We start from the raw sequence: 23,290 nt of genomic DNA, 5'->3' as shown, positions 1-23,290 counted from the left end.
TATAATGCACAAGACGACTTTTTAATATACTATCGCGGAGCTCCGTGCGTCGTAAAGTTTGCGGACGAGTGGAGTGCAAAGTTGAAGTATGAAGTATTTGCTCATACTTGTATGGCGCTCACTTGACCCTTCCAAACTCTTTCTTCTATTCCGTGGGTAAACTTACAATAACTCGCACAAAAAAAGACAAATCAATGCGACAATAACTACGCTTATTTATTGATAAATACTATACAGGGTGTTAGTGACATCGTAACGAAAACTTTGAGGGATGTTTCAGACCATGATTATGAGTTGATATCAAGTGGAATTTCCTGGCGCAAAAGTGTAGAACTGAAAATAATAAAAAAGAAACTAAAATTTTCATGAAAATTCCACCTGTAATAAAAATATCAACTCAAAATCATGATTTGAATCATTCCCCTCAGTATTGGTTACGGTGTCACTAACACTCATACGTACTTGTACGGGGTATAAGTGACATCGTAACTAATACTGAGGGGGATGATTCAGCTGATAATTTCAGAATAATGAACTCGGGTTAATATCAAGTGAAATTTTCCATGGCCAAAGTTAAAATAAATTTAAAAAAATCAATAAATTAAAAGAATTTTGCGACGGAAAACTGCACGTGATATCAACTCAGAACCATGGTCTGAATCATCCCCCTCAGTATTCGTTACGATGTCACTTACACCCTGTATACTCACTGACTTACACTTAATACTTAGAAGTACAGTCATGAGCAATAATGTACCCACTTTAGGACTCTGTCGCACTAACATATTTGACATTTAGTGAGACTTACAGTTCAATTTGTCAAAAAAGTTAATGTGACATGGTACCAAAGTGTATACATATTAATGCTCGTGACCGTACCTATAACGCATCCGTCTCCTCAATTTCTGGTAAATCTCTGTCTGTTTCTTGATCGAAATAATTTTCAGGAATAACGTAATTCTCTGGTGGCCTCATAGGTCCAAATACCCTTTTTGTTGGACTACCTTCATTTACCGTGTCATCTTTTTCTTTCTTTCTCTGTATCGTACTTTCTCTTTCTAAATCTTCAGATGCTTTGGTCTCTGATTTGGGTGCCAAATGTCTTTCCTCATTGTGTGTTTGTTTCTTTGTGTTTTCTTCAGCGATTTTCTCTTCGTCATCAGAGTCCATTTCTTCGACGAACTCTGAATCGTCTTGCTTTGTTTCTTTTCTTACTTTCTTTAGTTTTTCTGTGTCTTCTTTTAATCGTATTCTGTAATTGAAAAACAAAATAATAAATAAAAGTAGGTCTCGCCCGGTCAAATAGCTTTCTAAGGGGTATTTTGGATTAATTTATAATGGAATTCTATAGTCTCTGCTTACCCCGGTGGGAAATAGGCGTGAGTTTATGTATGTATGTATGTATGTTTAGTGATATCCTCTCCCCAATAAGATCCAAAGTCCTTTTAAAATCCAAACCCCATGGTTTAACAATTGTGTCTGAAAACCTTAGCCGCAAGAGGTTAAATGTACTCTCACCTGACATTTATGCTCTCACCTGACATTTGTGCTCTTGCCTGACATTTGTGCTCCCACCTGACATTTGTGCTCCCACCTGACATTTGTGCTCCCACCTGACATTTGTGCTCTCGCCTGACATTTGTGCTCTCGCCTGACATTTGTGCTCCCACCTGACATTTGTGCTCTCACCTGACATTTGTGCTCCCACCTGACATTTGTGCTCTCACCTGACATTTGTGCTCTCACCTGACATTTGTGCTCTCGCCTGACATTTGTGCTCTTGCCTGACATTTGTGCTCTCATCTGACATTTGTGCTCCCACCTGACATTTGTGCTCTCACCTGACATTTGTGCTCTCGCCTGACATTTGTGCTCCCACCTGACATCTGTGCTCTCACCTGACATTTGTGCTCCCACCTGACATTTGTGCTCTCACCTGACATTTGTGCTCCCACCTGACATTTGTGCTCCCACCTGACATTTGTGCTCCCACCTGTCATTTGTGCTCCCACCTGACATTTGGGCTCTCACCTGACATTTGTGCTCTCACCTCACTTTCTTAAAAACATCTTCCAAAATCCACTTACGTCTTTCTAAATTGAGGATTGACGACAATTATGATTATTATTATGACGGCTATGAGTCCTAACACCTTCAGAGTGGAGGCCTGTGCCCAGCAGCGGGAAGTATATAGGCTGTTTGTGAGTGTTACCTCTTCCCGTAGACGATAGAGTTGGCGGCCTGCCTGACGGCCAGCTTGGAGTCCTCCTTCTTGAGCAGCGGCGGCAGGTGCGCCGGCCGCGCCAGCTCCGCTAGCCGCTGGGTCTTCGATAGATCTGTCTTTAACTTCTGTATCGTCATCTGTGGGGGAAATATACATAATAAGAAAAAGAAGTAGAGAATTTTTGGTTAAGTTTATGTTTACGTATAGAACGGAAAGTCAGACAGGCAGTTGCTTCTGTAAAAAAACCGGACTTGTCAAATTTTCAGGTTAGGTAAGCGGACCCTGTGAAAACTTGGATAAACGCTAGCTCTCCCACGACTTAAGAGTTCTCACATGACACTAAACCCACCTTAGTCTTTGATATCTCCGCCTTCTGCGCCATGCTCTGTCCCTGTTTCCCTAATGACGTCATAAAGGCGTCCAGTGCGTCTGTCTCACTCTCACTCGTTTCCACCGGCTTGTTGGCTGATCGCAGTTGTTCTAGAGTCCTCTCCTCTGATGCTATCTTCTCTTCTATTTCTGATATTTGTTTTAGCTGGAATATGAGAGAAGTTTAATTAAGCTTGATTATGATGGTGTAAATGGTAGAGTTGGAATAGGAAGCCCTAGGCGTGCATACCGTGATCAGATCCAGGATGTTTTAAAGGAAGACCAGGCCGAGAGTACTCTAAACCGACGAGCATGCATGAAGTGGAAGAAGCGAAGGTGGTGTGTCAGGATCGTAGTAAGTGAAATTCCGGAGTCTGCCTATCCCAACGGGAGATAAGTGTGAACTTATAGGCTCTAATCTGTTACATGGACTTTTAGCAAATATATGGGCTCTCAGCTGACTAATGGCTCTCATCTGACTCTACTGGTTCTCAAAGAAAGATGCAGGATCTGGCAGGAACAGGTACACATCCCAAAACCTTTTGTTTCGCCGTCCGAGAGCCCTCCGCCAGGTCTTGATTTGCCTTGGCTTACCTGGAAGTCTCTAAATAGACTTCGGACTCAGGTGGGCCGAAGTAAGGACAATTTGTTCAGGTGGGGTTCTCGGATGGCTCGGACTTAAAGTGCAAGTGCGGCACTGTTCCCCAAACGGTGGACCATCTTACATCGTGTCCTGCGTGCCCGAACACCTGCACGCAGGAGGATCTGATGAGCGCTGCAGATAGCGCCATACTTGTTGCCAAGTTTTGGGCCGATACTATTTAGTTTGCCATCGACACGATAAGAAGAAGATTGGCTCTTATCTGATCCTACTGGCTCTCACCAGACTCTACTGGCTCTCGTCTGACTCTGGTTCTCATCTGACTCTACTGGTTCTCAAATGACTATTGGCTCTCATCTGACTCTACTGGCTTTCACAAACTCACCAAATCATCATAGGTGAGCGGCTTGTCGCTATCCACCTCCTTCTCAGCGGCTCCGTGCCTCTGCATGCGTAACTTCCGCTTCCGCTCGACGCTGCCCGTGCGGTCGAGGAACGTGTCCTCATCCGAGTCGTAATAGTCGTCTGCGCTCCAGTCGCGCTCCTTGCGCCTCCTCGACTCTGGGACACATACAGAGCATTAGTGACATTGTAACGCATACTGAGGGGGATGATTCAGACTATGATTCTCAGTTGATATCAAATGGAATTTTCCGTCGCAACATTCATTGTTTTTGTGGTTCTTTAAATTATTTTCAATTGCATACTTTTGCGATGGAAAATTCCACTTGATATTCATTAACTCGGAATAATGATCTGAATTATCCTGTCATTTCCCTGAGTATTAATATGTATACACTTTGGTACCATGTCGCATTAACTTTTTTGACAAATTGAACTGTACGTCTTACTAAATGTCAAATATGTTAGTGCGACAGAGTCCTAAAGTGGGTACATTATATTGCTCATGACTGTACAGGTAGCCGTGCGGTATGGGTGTAAGTAACACCGTAACGAAAACTCTAACAGTCTAAAAGAAAGCTCGGTGATGTGTGGGTACTTAGTGCATCTTGCGATGGATGTACCTCGAACTATCCCATCATCATCATCATCATCACCAGCCCTTTAACGTCCCCACTGCTGGGGCACGGGCCTTCCCTATGGATGGATAGGGAGATCGGGCCTTAAACCACCACGCGGGCCCAGTGCGGATTGGTGGTTATTAACGGCTGCTAATGCAGCCGAGACCAACGGGTTAACGTGCCTTCCGAAGCACGGAGGAGCTCGAGATGAAAACTTTTTTTTTGTGGTCACCCATCCTATGACCGGCCTCTGCGAAAGTTGCTTTACTTCAACAATCACAGACCGAGCGCGTTAACCGCTGCGCCACCGAGCTCCTCACCTCCACTATTCCATTTGGGATAAAGTCGTGAGCTTATGTTATGCTTACCATGTTTAGCCTGCCTCAGCAGACCAGCTCTGTCCAACACCCTACAGGCCTCCAGCGCGCAGGCCACCACGGCTTCCTTCTTCTTGCCTCGATGCAGCACCTCGGCCTTGACCGGGTTGCCTCGCGCGTCGTCTATCGGGAGCTCTACTCTGTGGATTAAAAATATACAGGTTACGACGGAAAATTCCACTTTTTTTTTAAGAAAATAGGCTCGCGTTCACAATCTCACCTGATGGTAAGTGACGATATGGTCTGGCAAATGCCTATTCACTCTAGCCTTGAAGACTCAGAATATAACGAGTCGGAAAAACAGACGACGGCAGACAGTTCCAGTCCTTCGCTGTTCGCATCAAAAAGGGAAGAGGCGAAACGTTTAGTGCGGATTGGTGGTATATCCATAAGAGTGAAATTTTGTGTAAGTTTTTTTTTTTTCCTACTGTGTTTGTATTGTTACTGTGGCGTCATCTAATAATAAATACTTTCTTTCTTCTTTCTTTCTTTCAAATGCTTGCCGACGCCTAGTCCGTAGATGGAATGGAGTCCTTCAGTTACAATAGGCACAAGAGAACTCTCTCCTGACACGAGTTCTCTGCTGACATAATAGTTCTCTTCTGACACCAGTTCTCTCCTGACAATTAGGTTCTTTATTTTACCTGCATAGGAACTGTCCTGGGCCCCTCTCCTCGCAATGGTAGCTCAGCTCGTGTCCCTCCCGCTCGTAGTACCCTCGTAGGGTCTTCTTGGGGTCCTCCAAATATAACTCTTCGTTGCCGGTGTTGGCGTATGGGTTTTCAGCTAAGTCCGGCTCTTCTTCCGCGTCCTCGCCTGACAGAAAAATAAAAAGGTGCTATTTTAATATTATTATTATTATTATAAGCCTTTATTTCAGACTTTTTTATTATTATTATTTAGTTGTTTTTTTTTGTTTTTTTTTTCGCCTGTGTGCCTTCTGCAGGCAAAGGCCTCCCCCAGCTCCTTCCATTTTTCTCTATTCGATCACCCAATCGTCGAACCTCACTTAAACCTATCACTGGCCAGTTTGTAAGGGCTAGCATTAGTTCAGCCAGGTTCTCGCTAGTTCTCAGGGACAGCGTATTGAGTGTCGCAATATGAAGTATGTTGTTGCTCTGATGGGGTGCTTCATTGTGTTCTAGTATTTGTTGGCTGGTTGTATCGGTGGGGGTTGGGGGGTAGTGGTCATATAGCTATTTTAATAAGAGAAGAATAAAGAAGATAATCGCCAACTTATGTTATGTATTATTACTAAAAAAAATATTATTAAAAAACGCAAAATAAGACGTCTACTTGTCCCGGTGGGAAATAGGCGTAACTTTATGTATGTACAGTCATGAGCAATTATCATGCCCCACTTTAGAACCATGTCGCACTATCATATTTGACATTTAATGAGACTTACGGTTTAATTTGTCAAAAAAGTTTATGTGACATGGTATCAAAGTGTATATATATTGGTACTCGTGACCGTATGTATATACAAGAATGTAATTATCTGAAAAACTATCTCACCCATTCCCCAATCGATGCCCTGTTCCTCTCTCTTCCTCTCCTCCTCGAGTCTATCTATCTCTCTCTGCTGCGCGGCCTCCCGCATCATTCTTTCTCTGTCCAACTTCAGTTCCTCTGCCTTCTTCTTTATTTCTGTCACCGTCAAGTCTGATTCGCCTTCGCAGTCGAAATCGGGGCCCTGAAGAACCAACAAAATGACCACATCACGCCTGTATCCCCGAAGGGGTAGGCAGTGGTGTATATTATACAGGGTGTTAGTGACACCGTAACGAAAACTTTGAGGGATGATTCAACTCATGATTCTGAGTTAATATCATATCGTAAAAGTATACAATTGAATTTGATTGAAAAAAATAATCATTTTACGACGATAAATTATATTTCATATTAACTCAAAGTTTTCGTTACGGTGTCGCTAACACCCTGTATACACGCACTCCTCGCTTTTCTTTTTTCCTTTTTCTATTTAACTTATTTATGAATTTCAATCAAGAAGAATGCAATAATAAGTCAGACATTTTATAACGTTTTTCTATGACGTCACAGTGTGCTTTTCATACAAATTCCATCATAATTTCGTGTTTTGTTTGACGCTTAGTAAAAAGTAACTGATTTCATTAGATGTTTCTTCAGATCCTTGACATTGGCAGTGGCTGCGTTTCTGCAGGCTTAGCACCGTAAGCACGCCACTCTTTCTCACCGCGACAGAGATCATCTGTCTCTTTCCGTGCAGTACTGTGAGAGAGTGACGGGTGACGTATGTCGAGGCGAGAAAGAGTCGCACGCTTACGGTGCTAAGCCCTCTGAACGATGAAACCATAGACATTTTTTTTTTGTTTTGGTTTTCCCCGAAGGGTAAGGCAAAGGGAACTATGCCCATACAGCCATGTCTTACGTATTTTTTTTTTTCTTGATGATTAATGAAATGATGAAAGGTGATGAATGATGATGATGAAACCTAAGCCCCCACCCTCGGAGTAGACTCCTACTCCGAACCCCAAACGAATTAACTCAAAAGTCCGCATAAACTTTTGAGTTATGAAGCGGCTTCCCGGCACGAAGCGAAAATAGGCAGATAAACTTTGTTCATTGAATACTCCAATATAATAACACTCGCGAATGTCTTCTGACTAACTTAATGCGATCATTAACCACAAAACACCACTTCGTATTAATTATTTAGATTACTCAATGAAGAAAGCAACTGTCCCGTTCCCGTTTCCCGCCGAAAAGCGGAAACCATAGACAATAAAAAGTGAAGTGAACAAGCCTATTGGCTTTGCCTTTGCCTTTCCCTAAGGGGATAAACATTAAAAAAAAATAACTAGCCTAATGCCACTCACCATCATAATATAAGTCCGGGTACTGGTTCCGAACTTGAGTTGATGTCCCACTCGCACCCTGGTGTAGTGAGCTGGCTTGAGTTTCTCCTTGTTGAGGTACGTCCCATGGGTGCTGCCCAGGTCGTACAGGTACCAGCCACAGGCGGGTTCCGAGTCCTCGGCGAAGGCTTTGTATTGGAGGACTGCGTGGTGCCTGGAATTAATCAATATTTTTTTTATAATTTTTGAACTCCCCGAGTGATGGTGTCAGCCTAATAGGTGCTTTCGCATACCTATCCCTTAGGCAAAGACTTGGCCAACCAGATTATATAAACTAAAAGCCTCAAGGCTTTTAGTGCTCTGCCAATCAGCAATTCTAATGAGCATGAAAAATGTAGAGGGTGCTATAGTGATGCCTTTGTTAATAAAAAATAAATAATAATTATTAAATAATTAATAAATATTATTTTATTGAATAAATAAATAAATAAAAATAGCCTTCAATCACCAACATTATTACATAGTTTTACTTAATTATCTATATGTTTATTTATATGTTGGGCTCCTCATTGCGCCACACCTGTCTGTCGCCTGTTGACCTTCTCCAACCTTGTGGTAGGTTGTCTTCCCACCTTTTGTTTGGTCTACCTTTTCGCCTTTTACCATCTCTGGGGTACCATTCTGTGGTGTCTATAGTCCACTTTATTATTTTATTTACTTATTAATTAATATAATTTGTATAAATTTATTTTGTATGATGTGTGCAATAAAGTAAATTTGATTTGATTTAATTTCATTAATTACAGATATGTGTAACTTTTATCTTTGATGTGATTTTTCAAAATGGAGTTTACGTGGTTTTCACTATAATGCAATGTTATGTAATATGGTGTAATTTAAGTTTTCTTTCAAAATTCAATTCTACTCACTACTAATACTACTTTTTTAATTTTACCTTCAAAATTTGGTCTCCCTTTTCGCCTTTTTAAAGGTGGGAAGACGATCGGCCACAGGGTTGGAAAAGGTCAACAGGCGACAGACAGGTGTGGCGCAATGAGGAGGAGGCCTATGTCCTAGGACAGCCTGACATATAAATAAACATATAGATATTTAAGTAAAATTATGTAATAATGTCGGTGATTGAAGGCTATTTTTATTTATTATGAACCTATATATATGTAAATGTAATAAAATATATAAATATATGAGATCCATGGACTCATTACATTCTCTATGGTATTAATAATCTTTGTCTTATAAAAGTCAAAAATATAATTTTATTTTCTGAAGAAGAGGTTATGTAAAAACATAAAATTATTTGCTTCGAATGTTGTTTCTTTATTTCAGGTGAATTTAGTTATTTAGTATAGAATAATGTAATTACTTACATAACAAGTGTATTAATAAAAATTCTTTATTTCAGAGAAACGCAACATAGTTTTTATTTCACAAGAATATTTCATTGTCTTTAAGAAGACATTATAAAACAACATTCGAAGCAAATAATTTCACATTTTTACATAACCTCTTCTTCAGAAAATAAAATTATATTTTTGACATTTTATAAGACAAAGATTATTAATACCATAGAGAATGTAATGAGTCCATGGATCTCATTTGACATATACAGGGTGTAACGGAACGGGGGTATCAAGCCGAAAGGGGACAAAACTATACCTTATGTAGATCTTATCTGCGAAATTTCAATTAAAAAAAAACACTTTTGATATTTTTTTCAATTTCAGTTAAAAAAAATATTTTAATATTCCCAGCATGTAAAAAACGCGGCACAGCACTATTGAGGTCACTGTTCTTAATCCACTCAAATATTGGCACTACACAAATCTCCTAGCGCGTCCTGGTCGCCTGGTACTCGCGGCGCTCGCACGGCCGCGATAGGTACGAAATTCGAGCGGGCGGCGGCTTTGGCGGCAACGTCAAAAGGAGTCGGCGGCCGATTGGAACAATCCGAGTCGGCGACTGTAACAAACAATAATGACACTAAAGCGTCTAATAATTGGAGTCATTTTGCTTTGACAACTATTCTCACATAATTTTATGACGTGTAAAATAAGTTAAAATTACCTATTTGTTTAGGTAAGGTATTTAATTTAATAGTAAATAGGAAAAAAAAGTGTGAAAGTGTGGGTAAGTAGGTAGGTAATTAATAATTAGACTTACGTTTTACTAGAAAGGTTCGAAATGTCGTCCTCCCCGTTCGATGCACAGACCTGCTCGCCTTTAGCTAGATGCCCTGGTATTGCGCAACATCTCCGGCGTCACCGTTAGTAACGCTTCAATGATGCGCTGCTGCAACTGCTCCCTTGGTGTTGATCCAGAAAGTGTGGCCCCATAAGCACACCTCCAACAATACCAGCCCAAACATTGATCCTCCATGATTGGTGTTGGAACGACGACTGGGAGGACAGGTGGGGGTTGGTGTGCGACCAGTAATGTTCATTATGAATATTACTAATCTCCTCTCTTACAAATGACGCTTCATCTGTCCACAACACTTTCGAAGCAAAGTCTGGTGAGTTTTCCACTTGAGCTCGGTACCATTCGCAGAATGCCACACGAGGTAAATAATCAGCAGGAATGAGCTCGGGCGTACGTTACATGTGGTAAGGTTCGCGTGGTAGTCCTTGGGTTGGCTGCACGGCTAGTACGGCTTCTTCAAACTCCGGATCACCCATAAGAGATAAAGGCGTGATATTATGTATGTATGTCTGGTACGGGCATGTAGCGATACGAGCGTGAAGTGGTAAGTGAAATTCCGCAGTCTCTGTCTACTCCAATGGGAAAAAGGCGTGATGTTATTGTTCACTGTTGGACAATACACGACTACAATTTAGGAAGGAAAAAAAAATACAAAAAAAATAATATTTTTTATCATGGTTAATGATAACTTTCCCTTAACAGCACCGCCATTTTGAATTTCGGGTGCACTAGTGCTTGCCGATCAAAAAAAATACTATCGATAATCTATCCCGACCGAGAGTCGATCGATAGCAAGACTATTGATAACTCGGAAAGTGGGAATATTTTCGATTTTATTACCTAAGTGCAATACAATCGATAGTATCGTTGCGGATTAATAACAAACTATCGATAATTTTGCCCTCAGTCAATAGTATTGCAACACTCCGATAGTATGGTTATTTTGAGTGGGCTGATTGTCTAAACTGAATTTCAATCACTCAAAAGTCCATGGATTTAGATTTTTTGAAAAGTTATTTTTTTTATTTCTACCAATCAAAATCGTAGTTGAAAATGTTTGTGATCGATAATCGATACTGAACTATCGATAGTTCGAAACACTAGCGTGCCTTTTTCTATTCGCGAGCTCTGGCATCCTGGTACAGGGTATAAATCCCATTAACTGTCCCAATGCAATTTGCAATTCCGTGCTTCGGAAAGCACGGTTGGTCCCGGTGACTACTTACTTATGTAAGAAAGTAGTCATTACATGAGTCATGTCAGGGGCCTTTGGCGGCTCAATAGTGACGAGGTTAGGTTAGTCACCAGGGGTGATGAGGTTGGTAATCCACCTCACAATCCACACGATAGAAAAAGATTTAAAAAAATACTGTTATGTGTTTTTATTTCCTTGTACGCAATAAAGTATTATTGTATTGTATGAAAGTATTGTATTACTTATTTTAAGATTACTTTTACCATATCATAGTAAAAGTAAAGTTATGTTAGGTAGGTACTTTACTTGAGAAATTAATTTTGTCATTACTATGTTGTAAACGTAACATTAATGTCTCGTTAATAAGATACACAATCACTTGCAGCTGCTCGTATCCCTAATGGGGTCGGCAGAGCCATAAGTAATCAGAACATACTAACATAATATCACGCCCGTATCACTAAGGGGTAGGCAGTCACAACGGTACTTGAGAAATTTATTTTGCTTTTACTATGTTGTAAATCCCCAAGGAATTCTAACAAGCCTCTGACGTTGCCGGCCGCCTCAGGGAGGCACCCCGTCTGGCCAAGGTGCCGGACCCGGTAGTTGGCGGCTCCTTCACACTCCAGTAGCACATGGGCCGCTGTCTCGTCCATGCAGGTTCTGCACAGGGGCTTGTCGGTGACACCTAGTGTAAACAGATGTTTGTTGATATCACCGTGACCACACAGCTACACCTGCTACCTGTAGCTGTTACCTGTATTAGTGGAGACCTCTTCACATTTAGAATTCTTTTGGAGAGACAACTATTAATGTTGGGTAGTGCCATCTTAGCCTGCCTGCATTTATTTACTGTGGTTCATAGTCTGGTGTGTTTGTTCATTCCCAAATATCCTAATACCGAACTAGCTTTATTTGCGGATGATACAGCCATCTATTCTACGTGCCGTGGTCGAGTTATGATGACCGGAATTCTCCAACGCGCCAATGCCTTGGGCAAGTAGTTTCGCAAATGGAGAATCAAGGTAAACCCGGAGAAAAGTGCAGCGGTGTACTTTTCAAAGGGCTATTATAACACGTCACTGTCACGCTGTCAACTTAAGTCATCAAGGTGTCTGGCAAGCCGATCCCTTGGGAGGAGCAAGTCAAATATCTCAGCGTAGTCTTAGATAGACGTCTTACTTTCAAGGCCCATATCCAACGTGTACGCGATTGCGCCACGTTTGTAATGGGCCGTGTTCATTGTCTCCTTAACAAGCGTAGTAAATTATCCCTTAGGAATAAGGTGAAAATCTACACGACTTGCATCCGTCCGATCATGACCTATGCAGGGGTAGTTTTCGCTCACGTGAGTCTCTCTCAAATCTACCGTCTACAGGTAATACAAAATCGTTTCACGAAATCCACGGGAGCTCCGTGGTTCTTTCGCAATGGAAATCTGCACATTGACCTAGGTCTGCCAACCATTGCCCAATGGCTCAAATTAGCTTCAAAGCGTTTTTTCGTTTGATTCTGCTCCGCACCAAACAAATCCCCTGGTAGTTGCGGCTTCCGAATACATCCCGCTTAGGAACGGTACTGAATAGCATCGGCGTCCGAAGGATGTAATACGATCCCGACCCGATTACTCAAGCCATCAGCCAATCAGCTCGCGACAACAAACACTTCAGGACCCCGATACCGACACCGCCGGCGTGGTCGACGACTTCCCTCAATCAGCGCTTATCGCTATCGGCTTACTAGGGTCATTTAATTCTTTCAAATATTTTTCCTCTCAGACGACGCCCTGAGCCCAGGTTCGCGCTCAACTGGGCACCCTCAGGCCTGTTGTCTTAAACGATGTAACGGGTGAGAGCCTTCAGCGCTCCCCATTTGTCCGGCCAAGTAGTTAATGTCATTTGCGGCAAATCTTCGATAAGTCACGTCAAAAAAAGGTGTGTTTGTTGGCTGCTCTCGTTCGTAGCAGCGAGCGAACCTGTCCGAATGAGATCGGCAATATCGGTTCCGGACCGATGGCTGTTACCTCCCGTTCCCCTTCTGGCCAACTCGTCCGCCGCGTCGTTACCTCTTGAATCGCTGTGTCCTTTGATCCATTGTAAAGTGACGTGGTTGTACTTGCACACCTTAGTCAGTGATTGGTGGTAACTGTATGAGTATTAGTAGTAGTTGTTTAGGGCCTGCAAAACTCTGAAAGTATTCTAATGAAACTGTCCCGTACCTAGCTAGCCATGAACGCATTCGCCGCTAGCGTGATGCCCATTTGACCTGGATTTGGTGTTAAGGGAGCCTGATATTACATAATCATAAAATAAAGCATAATACACAAGGAGACGAGATGCATTATAAAGTACATTTCTTTATCAACTATTAATGTAGGTAATCGACTAAATTTTTGGACAAAACTTGTACAACAAAGTGACTCTGCCCACCTCAGTAGCGCAGTAAGTGTGATATTAGATATGTGTAATTACTTGTGGCTCTGTCTGGTCCATTAGGGATAAAGCCGTGATTTATGTATGTTCAAATCTTCTTCTATCCTATGGGTTGCGAGGTGGATAACCTGGTGCGAGGGTTATTATTGAGCCGTCAAATGCCCCTGACATCGCTCATGTAACGACTACTTACTTACATCAGTAAGTAGTAACCGGGACCAAAGCCCATTGTTTTTTTAACTATTGTGTCTGGAAATCTTGGCCTCACAAGAATGAAACAAAACATTTTAAAAAATATTGATTATTTATGGCCATCACTGGCACGTTTACCCTTTACTAGGGCAGGCATAAATAAAAGAGGTGGTAGCTGTTCACTCAAAAGTTAAATACCTTGAACAGCTGATTGCTACGTAGTGTTGTGCAAATTTGAATTTATTACATGAAGACCTGGAATTCAATTGCTCATAACTAATGCAAATATGAACTTAGGCGGCCAATACTCTCGCATGTGATTTGTAGATAGTGACAGAGTTGGCACACTTCGGGTTGATACCCCCCTTCCGTTACACCCTGTATATATATATATATATATATAACTATATGTTCGTGTAGGTTTACATAAAACTGTATGTAAGTATGTTTATGTTTAAAATATGATATCGTATTAATAATTACTAGCAACATAGATTACTAACCTACCTCCTATGAATGTAAGTTTAATTTAATTTAGTTTTAGATTCTGTTTCTGACTTTCTGTTTTGTATATTTAAATGGGAGAAGCCACTGACCCTTGAAATACAGGTTCTTAGCCTAGTTTAGGGGTCAGAGCCTTCAAAAAATGTATTTTTATAAGGTCAATAAAGAATTATTATTTTATTCATTACCTTCAAAATTAAATGAGATACTTTTCAGGCTATTTTCCCCAAACACAATGTAGATGGAGTTATACAGATTTAACTCGATAATTACCTATTATCTCATTGCTTGGGTACATAATTATTCAAAAGAATAATGTAATGGCAGCATATATATAAAAATAATTGTTGCTTTATATTTGGATCAGATTATGTATAGAATTATGTTGTTACCTATATTGCTTCTCTTTATTTTGATCAATGGGTGGACGGTGTATTGTGCCTGCGTGTAATAACTAGGGTCTTTGTTTAAACCCAAAAAAAACAAAGATAAAAAGAGTTGCATACCTATGTGTGTTATCCATGATAATATTTTTTTTTGGGGAACATAGCGTGGATAGTCTCTCATTCAATTTTGACTTGTATATAAATGCTGTACTGTGTCTCTTAGGAATAAATATCCCTGAAAGACATGGTGTAGTGCTGATCTATTGTAAAATTATGGTTTGATTATCATTAAACGCTGCTATGAGGCTGGCATAGCCACCAAGAGCGGCTCAAGCCAAAAAAGTGTGATTTAAAAAAACCTTGTCAAATTCAATGTTGACATACCTAGAGACAGTAGGATGGCCCATGACCACATCGCAGTTGGCGAGTCTCCCAAACACATAGTAGGGCTTCTTTGATAACTCAACTTTCTCCACTATCATTCCAGACTTCAATACTTCTAAGGCATATCCTGATCCTGGAAAAAAAGTATTTATGATTACAAAATTATATCCACTGATAATAATAATTTAAGTATTTCAGTATCCGCACAAAATAAATCCTAGTACAGCTTTGAATGTGACTACTCTGGCCTTTTTCGTCTGTAATACGAAAACATCTTACCCTCCGGACAGACCCCTGACCATTTGGGTTCTTTATAGGGTACAGGAGTAGATAACTCCTTCAATAATACTGCAGGAGGCAAAGAATTTTTCGAGTTTGATGAGTCGTCGTTTTCAACGCTTTTCGGCTCCGGAGGTCTATCAGCTTCACTCTTGACTTTCCTCGGGAGCTTGCCTATACGACCGAAGAGTATTGGCTTCTTAAATTCACTCCGTTCCTCTTGTTGTGGCGCCTCGGTCGACGAGCCGCTTTCATCCATATTTGAGGTTATATACTATTTCTACCTTTACGTAATTACAAAATTTAACGATTATCAACTTTTTTAAAAGATAATTAATAATGCTAGCACAAAATAACGATTATCAATACGAGAGGGAATTAGGAAATTTATATTTTACAGCAACAAAAACGTCAACACAAAGTCGATTATTTGACACATGTTCTTATAGCAGATTTTACCAAGAAACAACATTCTTAAACAAAGACAGATAGTACATTTGCGCACGTTAGAAAAAGACAGCAATAGCGTTGTTTGGAATAGAGCTACGTGAACACGAGCTAGTGATGAACGTTATATTATTTTTTGGAAATCGAATTTTATCTACTTTTATTTCGTTATGTTAACGGTTTATTCACTCCCGGAAACCTGCCGGAAACTGACTCTGCGCGGCATATATACGATTCCATTTACTTTTGTTGGAATAATTATTAAAGTGCCATTTATATCTTTAATCCTCCAGTGTCTCATAAAAGGAGAATGATGTAGTCCAACTCTCATCATAAAGTATTTAAACCAAGAGAATAGCAGACAGAAACTGAGGTGTCCCCCTGCTGGGCAAGGCCCATGTCTTCTAAGATTCTCTCTCCAGTGCTTCCTCTGGGCTAGCCTTCCATCCAGGGAAGCATCCAAATAAAAAAAATCTTTAGTGTGTATTTTATTTACTAGTGCCACTAGTACGTCTCATCCTCAGGTCCATCTCTAGTTTATTTTCTGAACGCAAATGACGTAAATTATACATTCATTCGCGAACGAACAAAATGAGCTAAACACGACCGAATTCAACAAATCAATCAATCAATTTCAAAAGAATTTTTGCCGATTGGCAAGTGCCAAGTTGCCAACTGGCAAAGGAATTATTTCGGACGGTAAAATAACAGTGGAAGTTGTGTGAATTGTTCAAATTGTGAAGAGTTTGTTGTTCTTACCCATCCGTTCCATGTGTACGCGTGACTGTGAGTGACAGACTGTCCATATTGCTTTGTGGATGTTTGGACAAAAGATACAATTATTGTGATCGTTTGTCGTGAACTCTTATCGTGACTTCTACACAGGTGATTCTGTTTTCTCCACGACAGCATACTATTTACCGCGTAATATTGCATGTGAGTTAATTTTATGCATATTTTTATGTTAAAAAAGTGTAGTTTTTCGTTGCATAAAATCTTTTTGCATAACCGCAGATGGTAAGGTTTTGCGAGATGATTATCTGCGGTGAAAGTATCAGGCAGGCTGTAATAGCATTATTGTTTTGGCTCAGATCATTTTATTTGAACCATATCGCATTGTTAATAATTTTGCGTCGCGTCTAAGATTTTGTTAAGTTCTTTTGATATAGTTCTTTTTATATCTGAAAAAATAAAACGAAACAAAAGTAGGCTCGACGAAAGATTTACTACCTGCGTAAAGTAAAAACAATGCAATGAGATTTATGGCTCTTAACTTTATTTTCCTCAAAGGAGGTAGGTATACAAACATAGGATTTAGGCAGGTTTCATATAAACCAATATTTAATTTACAAAAGAGACTTCTTCACTCCCACTGACAGAGATAGGAATAGAGGAAAAAGAAGACATACACAATTACAGTAATTCCCATAACCCTATTGGATTGAGCTGAGCCACAATTCTATAACATAGCTCGCAGCTACTTTGATATAAGTGCTATATATAACAACATACCTAATTACTTAATATATAACTTGTTTTCCTTAATTCTGAGTTTATGCAGGAATGTGTAAGGGCATTTACATACTAAATCTTATTTAATATAATAATAATAAATCCAAAGTGGTCCTTTTTTTTTCTTATTTTTAACGAGGCTTTGAACACCCTGAGTGCCTATCCCTACCTATCCCTTAGGCAAAGGATTGGTCAACCAAACAATATAAACTAAAAAGCCTTACTTGATAGTGGTTCTAAAACTATTTGTATGGCTGATTACATACAATATTTCATCTGATTACGAAAATGACGGATGGTGACGAATATAGTGCATAACTGCTCTAAGACAAGCCCACATTATGAAGTTGTTAAATGCACACATTCATTAATTTACCTAAGTAGACAAGATTATGCGTTGTTATGAATTATTCATAATCAATAAAATACCTACGTGTACTTGGTCCCGGCAAGGATTTATGCAAATATTATTATGTTATGTTAGTAATTAATGTAAAACATGTCACATATTTTAAGTACGAGTGGATAGGCAGTTAGTTTTTTTGCTGTTTTGAATTTGTTGAAAAGAGACAAGGATAGAGTGCCTCTCACTGCACCTGTAGTCATGTGATACCCTTAACCTTTGGGATAGAGAGAGAGCCATGCATAAGTAACAATAGGGTAGTTTCCAACTAGTCAAATCAGATACTTTTTACTAAATGTCAAAACACAAAATTACCATGAAAATTGTATGAAAAAGCACCCTGTGATGTCATAGAAAAACGTGACAAAATGTGGCACTTATTATTACATTTTTCTTTATTAAATTAAATTTTAAAAATTAAATAGAAAAAAGAAAACATTTTTTGTTTGTTATGGCACATTTAAATTTGTTGTTTTTTTTTTTTTTTTCAAAAAATGATGTAATTTTTTCATCATATTTTAATCATCATATTTTATTTGTGGTTGAATAAACTTCTTTTATTATTATTATTATTATTATGAATAAATTAAAAACTGTCAACACAGAAATAAAGCTAGGTAATATTCATGTCTCCCCCAGTTTTCTCCATTCTACTTTGTTGTGCACTAATCTGGTCCAGGTCTTAGGGTGGTATTAATAAACTAATCTCAGCTGAGACTGCCCTCAAGACCATGCTCAAGTCCCTGTTTTTATATGAGAACTGTCACATTGACATGATCTTGAGGGCAGTCTCGAAGCTGAGATTAGTTTATTAATACCACCCTTAGTGTTTCCAGCCATTGAAATTATTTCATCGGCCCACCTTTTAAATTGCCTACCCCTGTTTCTCTTATGGCCTCTAGGGTACCATAGTGTAACAACTTTGCTCCATTATCTCCTCTTCTAATAGTATGTCCCGCCCATTTCCATTTTAGCAATTATGTTTTGTATGTTACATAGTATATATTCACATAAAAATCTAGCTAAAGAACTTTATCTATGTTTTATCAGTTAATCTAATATTTCTGTCGAAGACAAAATAGATTTGTTCGACATGTTTAAGACGTAATGCGTTGGACATTGATGGATGGTAGGAGTAATGTTTAAAAAATGTAATTAGTTATCAGTTGCTTGGTTGTATGGCATACAATTATGGGCTATCGCTAGCAAAACCGATATACAGTGTCTACAGAGAGGCCAAAACGCAATTTTAAAGACCATTGCATGCGCTCCCTGGTTTATCCGCAACTCAGAGATCCATAAACACCTAGAATTGCCAACAATTGCAGAAGAAATTGAAAAGCACAATAAAAGGCATATGGAACGGTTGAACAACCATCCAAATCCTTTAGCAACCATGCTGTTGGAAACCAGCAGTAGGGTGAAGAGGCTCAAGAGAATGGATGTTCTTGGGCACAAAAAAAATTGAAGATAGTGACATTGGTTGCTTTACTTCAAACAAACCAATAACAATGCAACAAATCTGATAAAAGTCTTGCGACTGATTGCAGATAAAAAGAACGGAAAAAAAAAAAAAGTTATCAGTTTATAGTAAGCAGAGACTATGGAATTCCATTTGCCTCGATCCTGGCTCACTTCTCTTGCTTCCTTCACATTTATCAATTGTTTCTCCTAAACTACTAAAAATATTTTGAAGAAACTTTCACAGTAGCACACTTTAAAAATTCGGCTACTAACGTACGTATAAAACATGACTCTATCCCCTAAAGGGCTGAGTAGCGGACATTTTTCTTATAGAAGTTGATGGTCGCTTTTTATCAGAAAACTGTAGGATAAATTGATAATTTCAAGTGATAGTGTTATCAATATCAGTGTGATGTGAATTTAATTTAGTGCGGGCGTTGACGCGAAGTTATCTTGTTTTTGATTTGGATAACAAGCGTCAAGATTGTTTAAACCATTTTATAATGTTTACTAAGCTATTATTATGTTTGAAAAACACACTAACAGAAAGCTCGGTGAGGTGTGGATGGCAAACCAATGAGTTATTAATTTATTTCAAGTGCAGTTCTCACTAACACAGTTGTCTCGACTATTATAGACGGCGATACGGCTCACCTATCACGGTGGTGTGACAGAAAGCTCGGTGAGGTGTGGGTACCTAGTTCATCTTGCGATGGATGTACCTCTGACTACCCCAATTGGGATATAGTCGTGAGCTTATGTTATTATGTGCAGAGCCGTAGATTCCGTAGACCAGTTGAAAGAGCGCTCGTCTCGCATTGTGAGATCGCTGGTTCAAATCCAGCGCAGGCCTAAACCAGTAATATAACATCACGCCTGTATCGGCGAAGGGGTTGGCTGAGGTGTACAGTATATACATACACCCACTCCTCGCCAGCTATGTTTGATTCTCATCTAATATGGGGTGAGCTTATTGCCATTAACCGGGCACAAATTCTGGAAACCACGTGATACCAAGCATCGAATGATTTTGGCATTTGTGTTAGAGCAGGACAGAACTAGTCGCCTTTTCCGACTACTCGGAACTTGTCTGACAGGGACAGAGTGATAAGAGAGAGATGTGGTGTAAAACATATTCATATTATACCAGTTAAGCCGGGATAAAAATACGTAAGACATGGCTGTATGGGCATAGTTCGCTTTGCCTTACCCTTCGGGGAAAAGCAAAAAAACAGTCGGGATATGGGGTCCGTCGACGCAATTCATCTAAGAAAGCAATATTGCTATTTAACATTTGTTTGCATTGCGCACTTACTTTTATATGCGCAAATGTCAAATTGCAATATTGCTTTCTTAGATGAATTGCTTCGATGTGGCCATTTTAACCCCCCTGCAGTTTCATTTTTTATTGCTATGGATCCATATTCGAAATAAACATTTATTCATTCATTCAAAAGGCGATATTGTGATTAACATTGAGACGGGAATGTTAAGTTGGTTTGGACATTTAGAGCGAATGAAGGATAATAGGATTACGAAAGCAGTATACCTATAAAGCGAAGGTCGGTGGTAGGGCTGGCAGAAGGACATACATTGACCAAATTGGAAATGTTACGATCTACTCTGAACCGGCGTGCGTGTATGAAACGATTGATGAATGTGAAGGAAGCAAGAGAAGTGTGTCAGGATCGAAGCATATAGAATAAATAGTCTCTGCTTACCCCGGTGGGAAATAGGCGTGAGTTTATGTATACATATGTATGTCGGACCTTCTCTAATAGGTAAGGCAGTAGCAAGGCTTCTGTTTACTCGACAATTTATTAATTACTTTCAAGGAAAACCTTTAAGTAATTAGCCAAGTTATATAATTTGATCCGTGGTGGCCCAATTGGTAAAACGCTTGCCTCACACTTTGAGGTCGCAGGTTCGAATCCCGAGCGAACAAACAAGCGCGTTTGTTCTCGGGTATCTTGTAATATCATCATCATCATCACCAGCCCATTAACGTCCCCACTGCTGGGGCACGGGCCTTCCCTATAGATGGATAGGGAGATCGGGCCTTAAACCACCACGCGGGCCCATTGCGGATTGGTGGTTATTAACGACTGCTAATGCAGCCGGGACCAACGGCTTAACGTGCCTTCCGAAGCACGGAGGAGCTCGAGATGAAAACTTTTTTTTTTGTGGTCACCCATCCTATGACTGGCCTTTGCGAAAGTTGCTTAACTTCAACAATCGCAGGCCGAGCGCATTTACCGCTGCGCCACCGAGCTCCTCTTGTAATATAGTAAGTACATTCTTAAGACCACGGCTATTTCCCGTTAGGGGTAGGCAGAGAACACGGTAAAGGTTACTGGGGCATAGGTACCTAAATTTGGGACTACTTACAGAATGGGTTGAATCCGTGGTAGCCCAGTTAGTAGAATGCTGGCCTCACACTTTAAGGTCGCAGGTTCCAATCCAGGCCTAAACCAGTGATTGTCGATTTTGTTTGCGAATTCATGTTTGGATCTTCTTCTATCGTGTGGGTTATGAGAAGAAGATCGTATAGTGCCACATATGGACCCGGGAGGGTATAGCAAAAACAAGAAAAAATATAAAAAAACTCTAAAGATCTCAAAGGGGCTGAGCAGTAATTATTATTAACCTCTCATATGCCGAGATACCAGACACAATAGATTTTACATTGTGTCTGGTCGAGATCCGCGTTCCGGCGTTCGAAAGATTAATATTTGTTTATGTACATTCTAATTTTATTAAAGTAATTTGGTAATATATTATAATGTATGTACACCATTAACACATATTTATGGATAACGATGTTCGTGCGTCACCCAATAGGGTCCACATAACACCAGCGTCGTGGTTCACGCCGCGACTTGTGCTGAGTGAGGCCCTTTTATCTCAGGACGTCCACCTATTTTGTTTTTTTTTGACGTAGTTTATTGCGGATGGCATTAACTACTTGGCCGGACAAATGAGGAGCGCTGAAGGCTCTCACCCGGTACAAAAATTAAGACAACAGGCCTGAGGGTGCCCAGTTGGGCGCGAACCTCGGCTCAGGGCGTCATCTGAGAGGAAGAATATTTGAAAGAATTAATAGACCCTAGTGGGTCGATAGCGATAAGCGCTGAATGAGGAAAATCGTCGACCACGCCGGCGGGGTCGGTATCGGGGGAACGTCCACCACCACATTATGTTCAATTCGATGAACATCCGTCTTGCTTTCTTGTAATTGTCTTGTCGAAATTTGATATGTTATCGTCTTGTGTTTGTGTGAAGCGCCCTTTTATAATAAACTATTTCTGTTCTATTCTAAAGCGAGCGAGTGAATTGCGAAAGCGGTATATAAAACGAAAGTTGATGGTAGGGCTGGCAGAGGAAGACTTAGAAGGACTTACATTGACCAAATTGGAGATGTCCTTAGAAAAGGTTTAGTACGATCTACTCTGAACCGGCGTGCGTGTATGAAGCAGAAATCAGAATCAGTTATTCAACGTAATTATCATGGATAAACTTGTTGAAGGGTAATGTAACATTTTTGAATTTACGTCATTTCGCAAGGTGTTATGGCTGAGGAGAAGAAATGACAAGAAACTACAACAGCAACACAGCTTTTAAATTAATGAGGGTACATTACAAGTTATTTAATAACTAGAGGAACACATTAAATACCAGACATTTTTATCATTTAGACAATCATTAATCTTATAATAAGCTTTTTTACATTAAATACGCCATTGATGAATGTGGAGGAAGCAAGAGAAGTATGGCAGTATCGAAGCAAATGGAATTCCTATCAATATAGCAAATAGTCTCTGCTTACCCTGGAGGGAAATGGGCGTGAGTTTATGTATGTATGCTATTCTAATTAATAAACACGTGGACGTGAACAGTTAGTAATTGTGGCTGGAAGTCTTGTTGTGGTAATAGTAACAAGTAATGATATCTGGATTGGTTTCCCACGCCGCAACGGTAGGCTTACACGCGACATGGAGGTAGTATACAAGCGGTGCGGTAGTCTCCGTGGTCCAGTGGTTGAGCGTTTTGCTCACGATCCGAAGGCCCCGGGTTCGAGTCCCGGTGGGGACATATCACAAAAGTCACTTTGTGAACCCTAGTTTGGTTAGGACATTACAGGCTGATCACTTGACTGTTCGAAAGTAAGATGATCCGTGCTTCGTAAGGCACGTTAAGGGTTACTATTGAGACGCCAAAGGCCCCTGACATGGCTCATGTAACGACTACTTACTTGCATCAGTATGGCCCTTTTGTTATATTATTTATTATAAAAGGACGCCTCATTAACACCTAAATGATAAAAATGGTTTGTTCGCTTAAAATTATTATGTTTTAAATTTATAGCTAAGAGATCTTTTGCATAAGATGTTTAAATAAAGGGGATCCTGCCTTTTCGCCGAAAATTGTTTGGCCGATTG

General features: G+C 40.0%; 2 protein-coding genes across 7 annotated transcripts in view; one reads left to right on the top strand and one right to left on the bottom strand.

The window, feature by feature from the left end:
- Nucleotides 1-195: 195 nt before the first annotated feature.
- LOC126379161 (kanadaptin) lies at nucleotides 196-15,463 on the bottom strand. The gene is made up of 10 exons (XM_050027816.1): nucleotides 15,026-15,463; nucleotides 14,747-14,879; nucleotides 7,455-7,647; nucleotides 6,112-6,289; nucleotides 5,238-5,409; nucleotides 4,585-4,733; nucleotides 3,580-3,755; nucleotides 2,574-2,759; nucleotides 2,213-2,361; nucleotides 196-1,252 (listed from the first exon to the last, which is right to left on the bottom strand). Exons 1-10 carry the CDS (start codon nucleotides 15,282-15,284, stop codon nucleotides 880-882), a joined length of 1,968 nt encoding a protein of 655 aa, XP_049883773.1. The 5' UTR covers nucleotides 15,285-15,463; the 3' UTR covers nucleotides 196-879.
- Nucleotides 15,464-16,109: 646 nt separating this feature from the next.
- LOC126379104 (mitogen-activated protein kinase-binding protein 1) overlaps nucleotides 16,110-23,290 on the top strand; it is a 143,183-nt gene continuing 136,002 nt past the window's right edge. For 3 of the 6 annotated variants that reach the window (XM_050027695.1, XM_050027709.1, XM_050027710.1), the window contains exon 1: nucleotides 16,110-16,408. The gene's annotated coding sequence lies outside the window, so the exon portion shown is untranslated. The remainder of the gene's footprint in view (nucleotides 16,409-23,290) is intronic. The other 3 variants (XM_050027708.1, XM_050027693.1, XM_050027694.1) reach the window with 2 other exon arrangements.

The sequence above is a fragment of the Pectinophora gossypiella genome, chromosome 28, assembly GCF_024362695.1.
Source record: "Pectinophora gossypiella chromosome 28, ilPecGoss1.1, whole genome shotgun sequence".
Taxonomy (NCBI): domain Eukaryota; kingdom Metazoa; phylum Arthropoda; class Insecta; order Lepidoptera; family Gelechiidae; genus Pectinophora; species Pectinophora gossypiella.
Note: the sequence above shows the minus strand (reverse complement) of the source record. Positions and strands in the feature narration are given on the sequence as shown.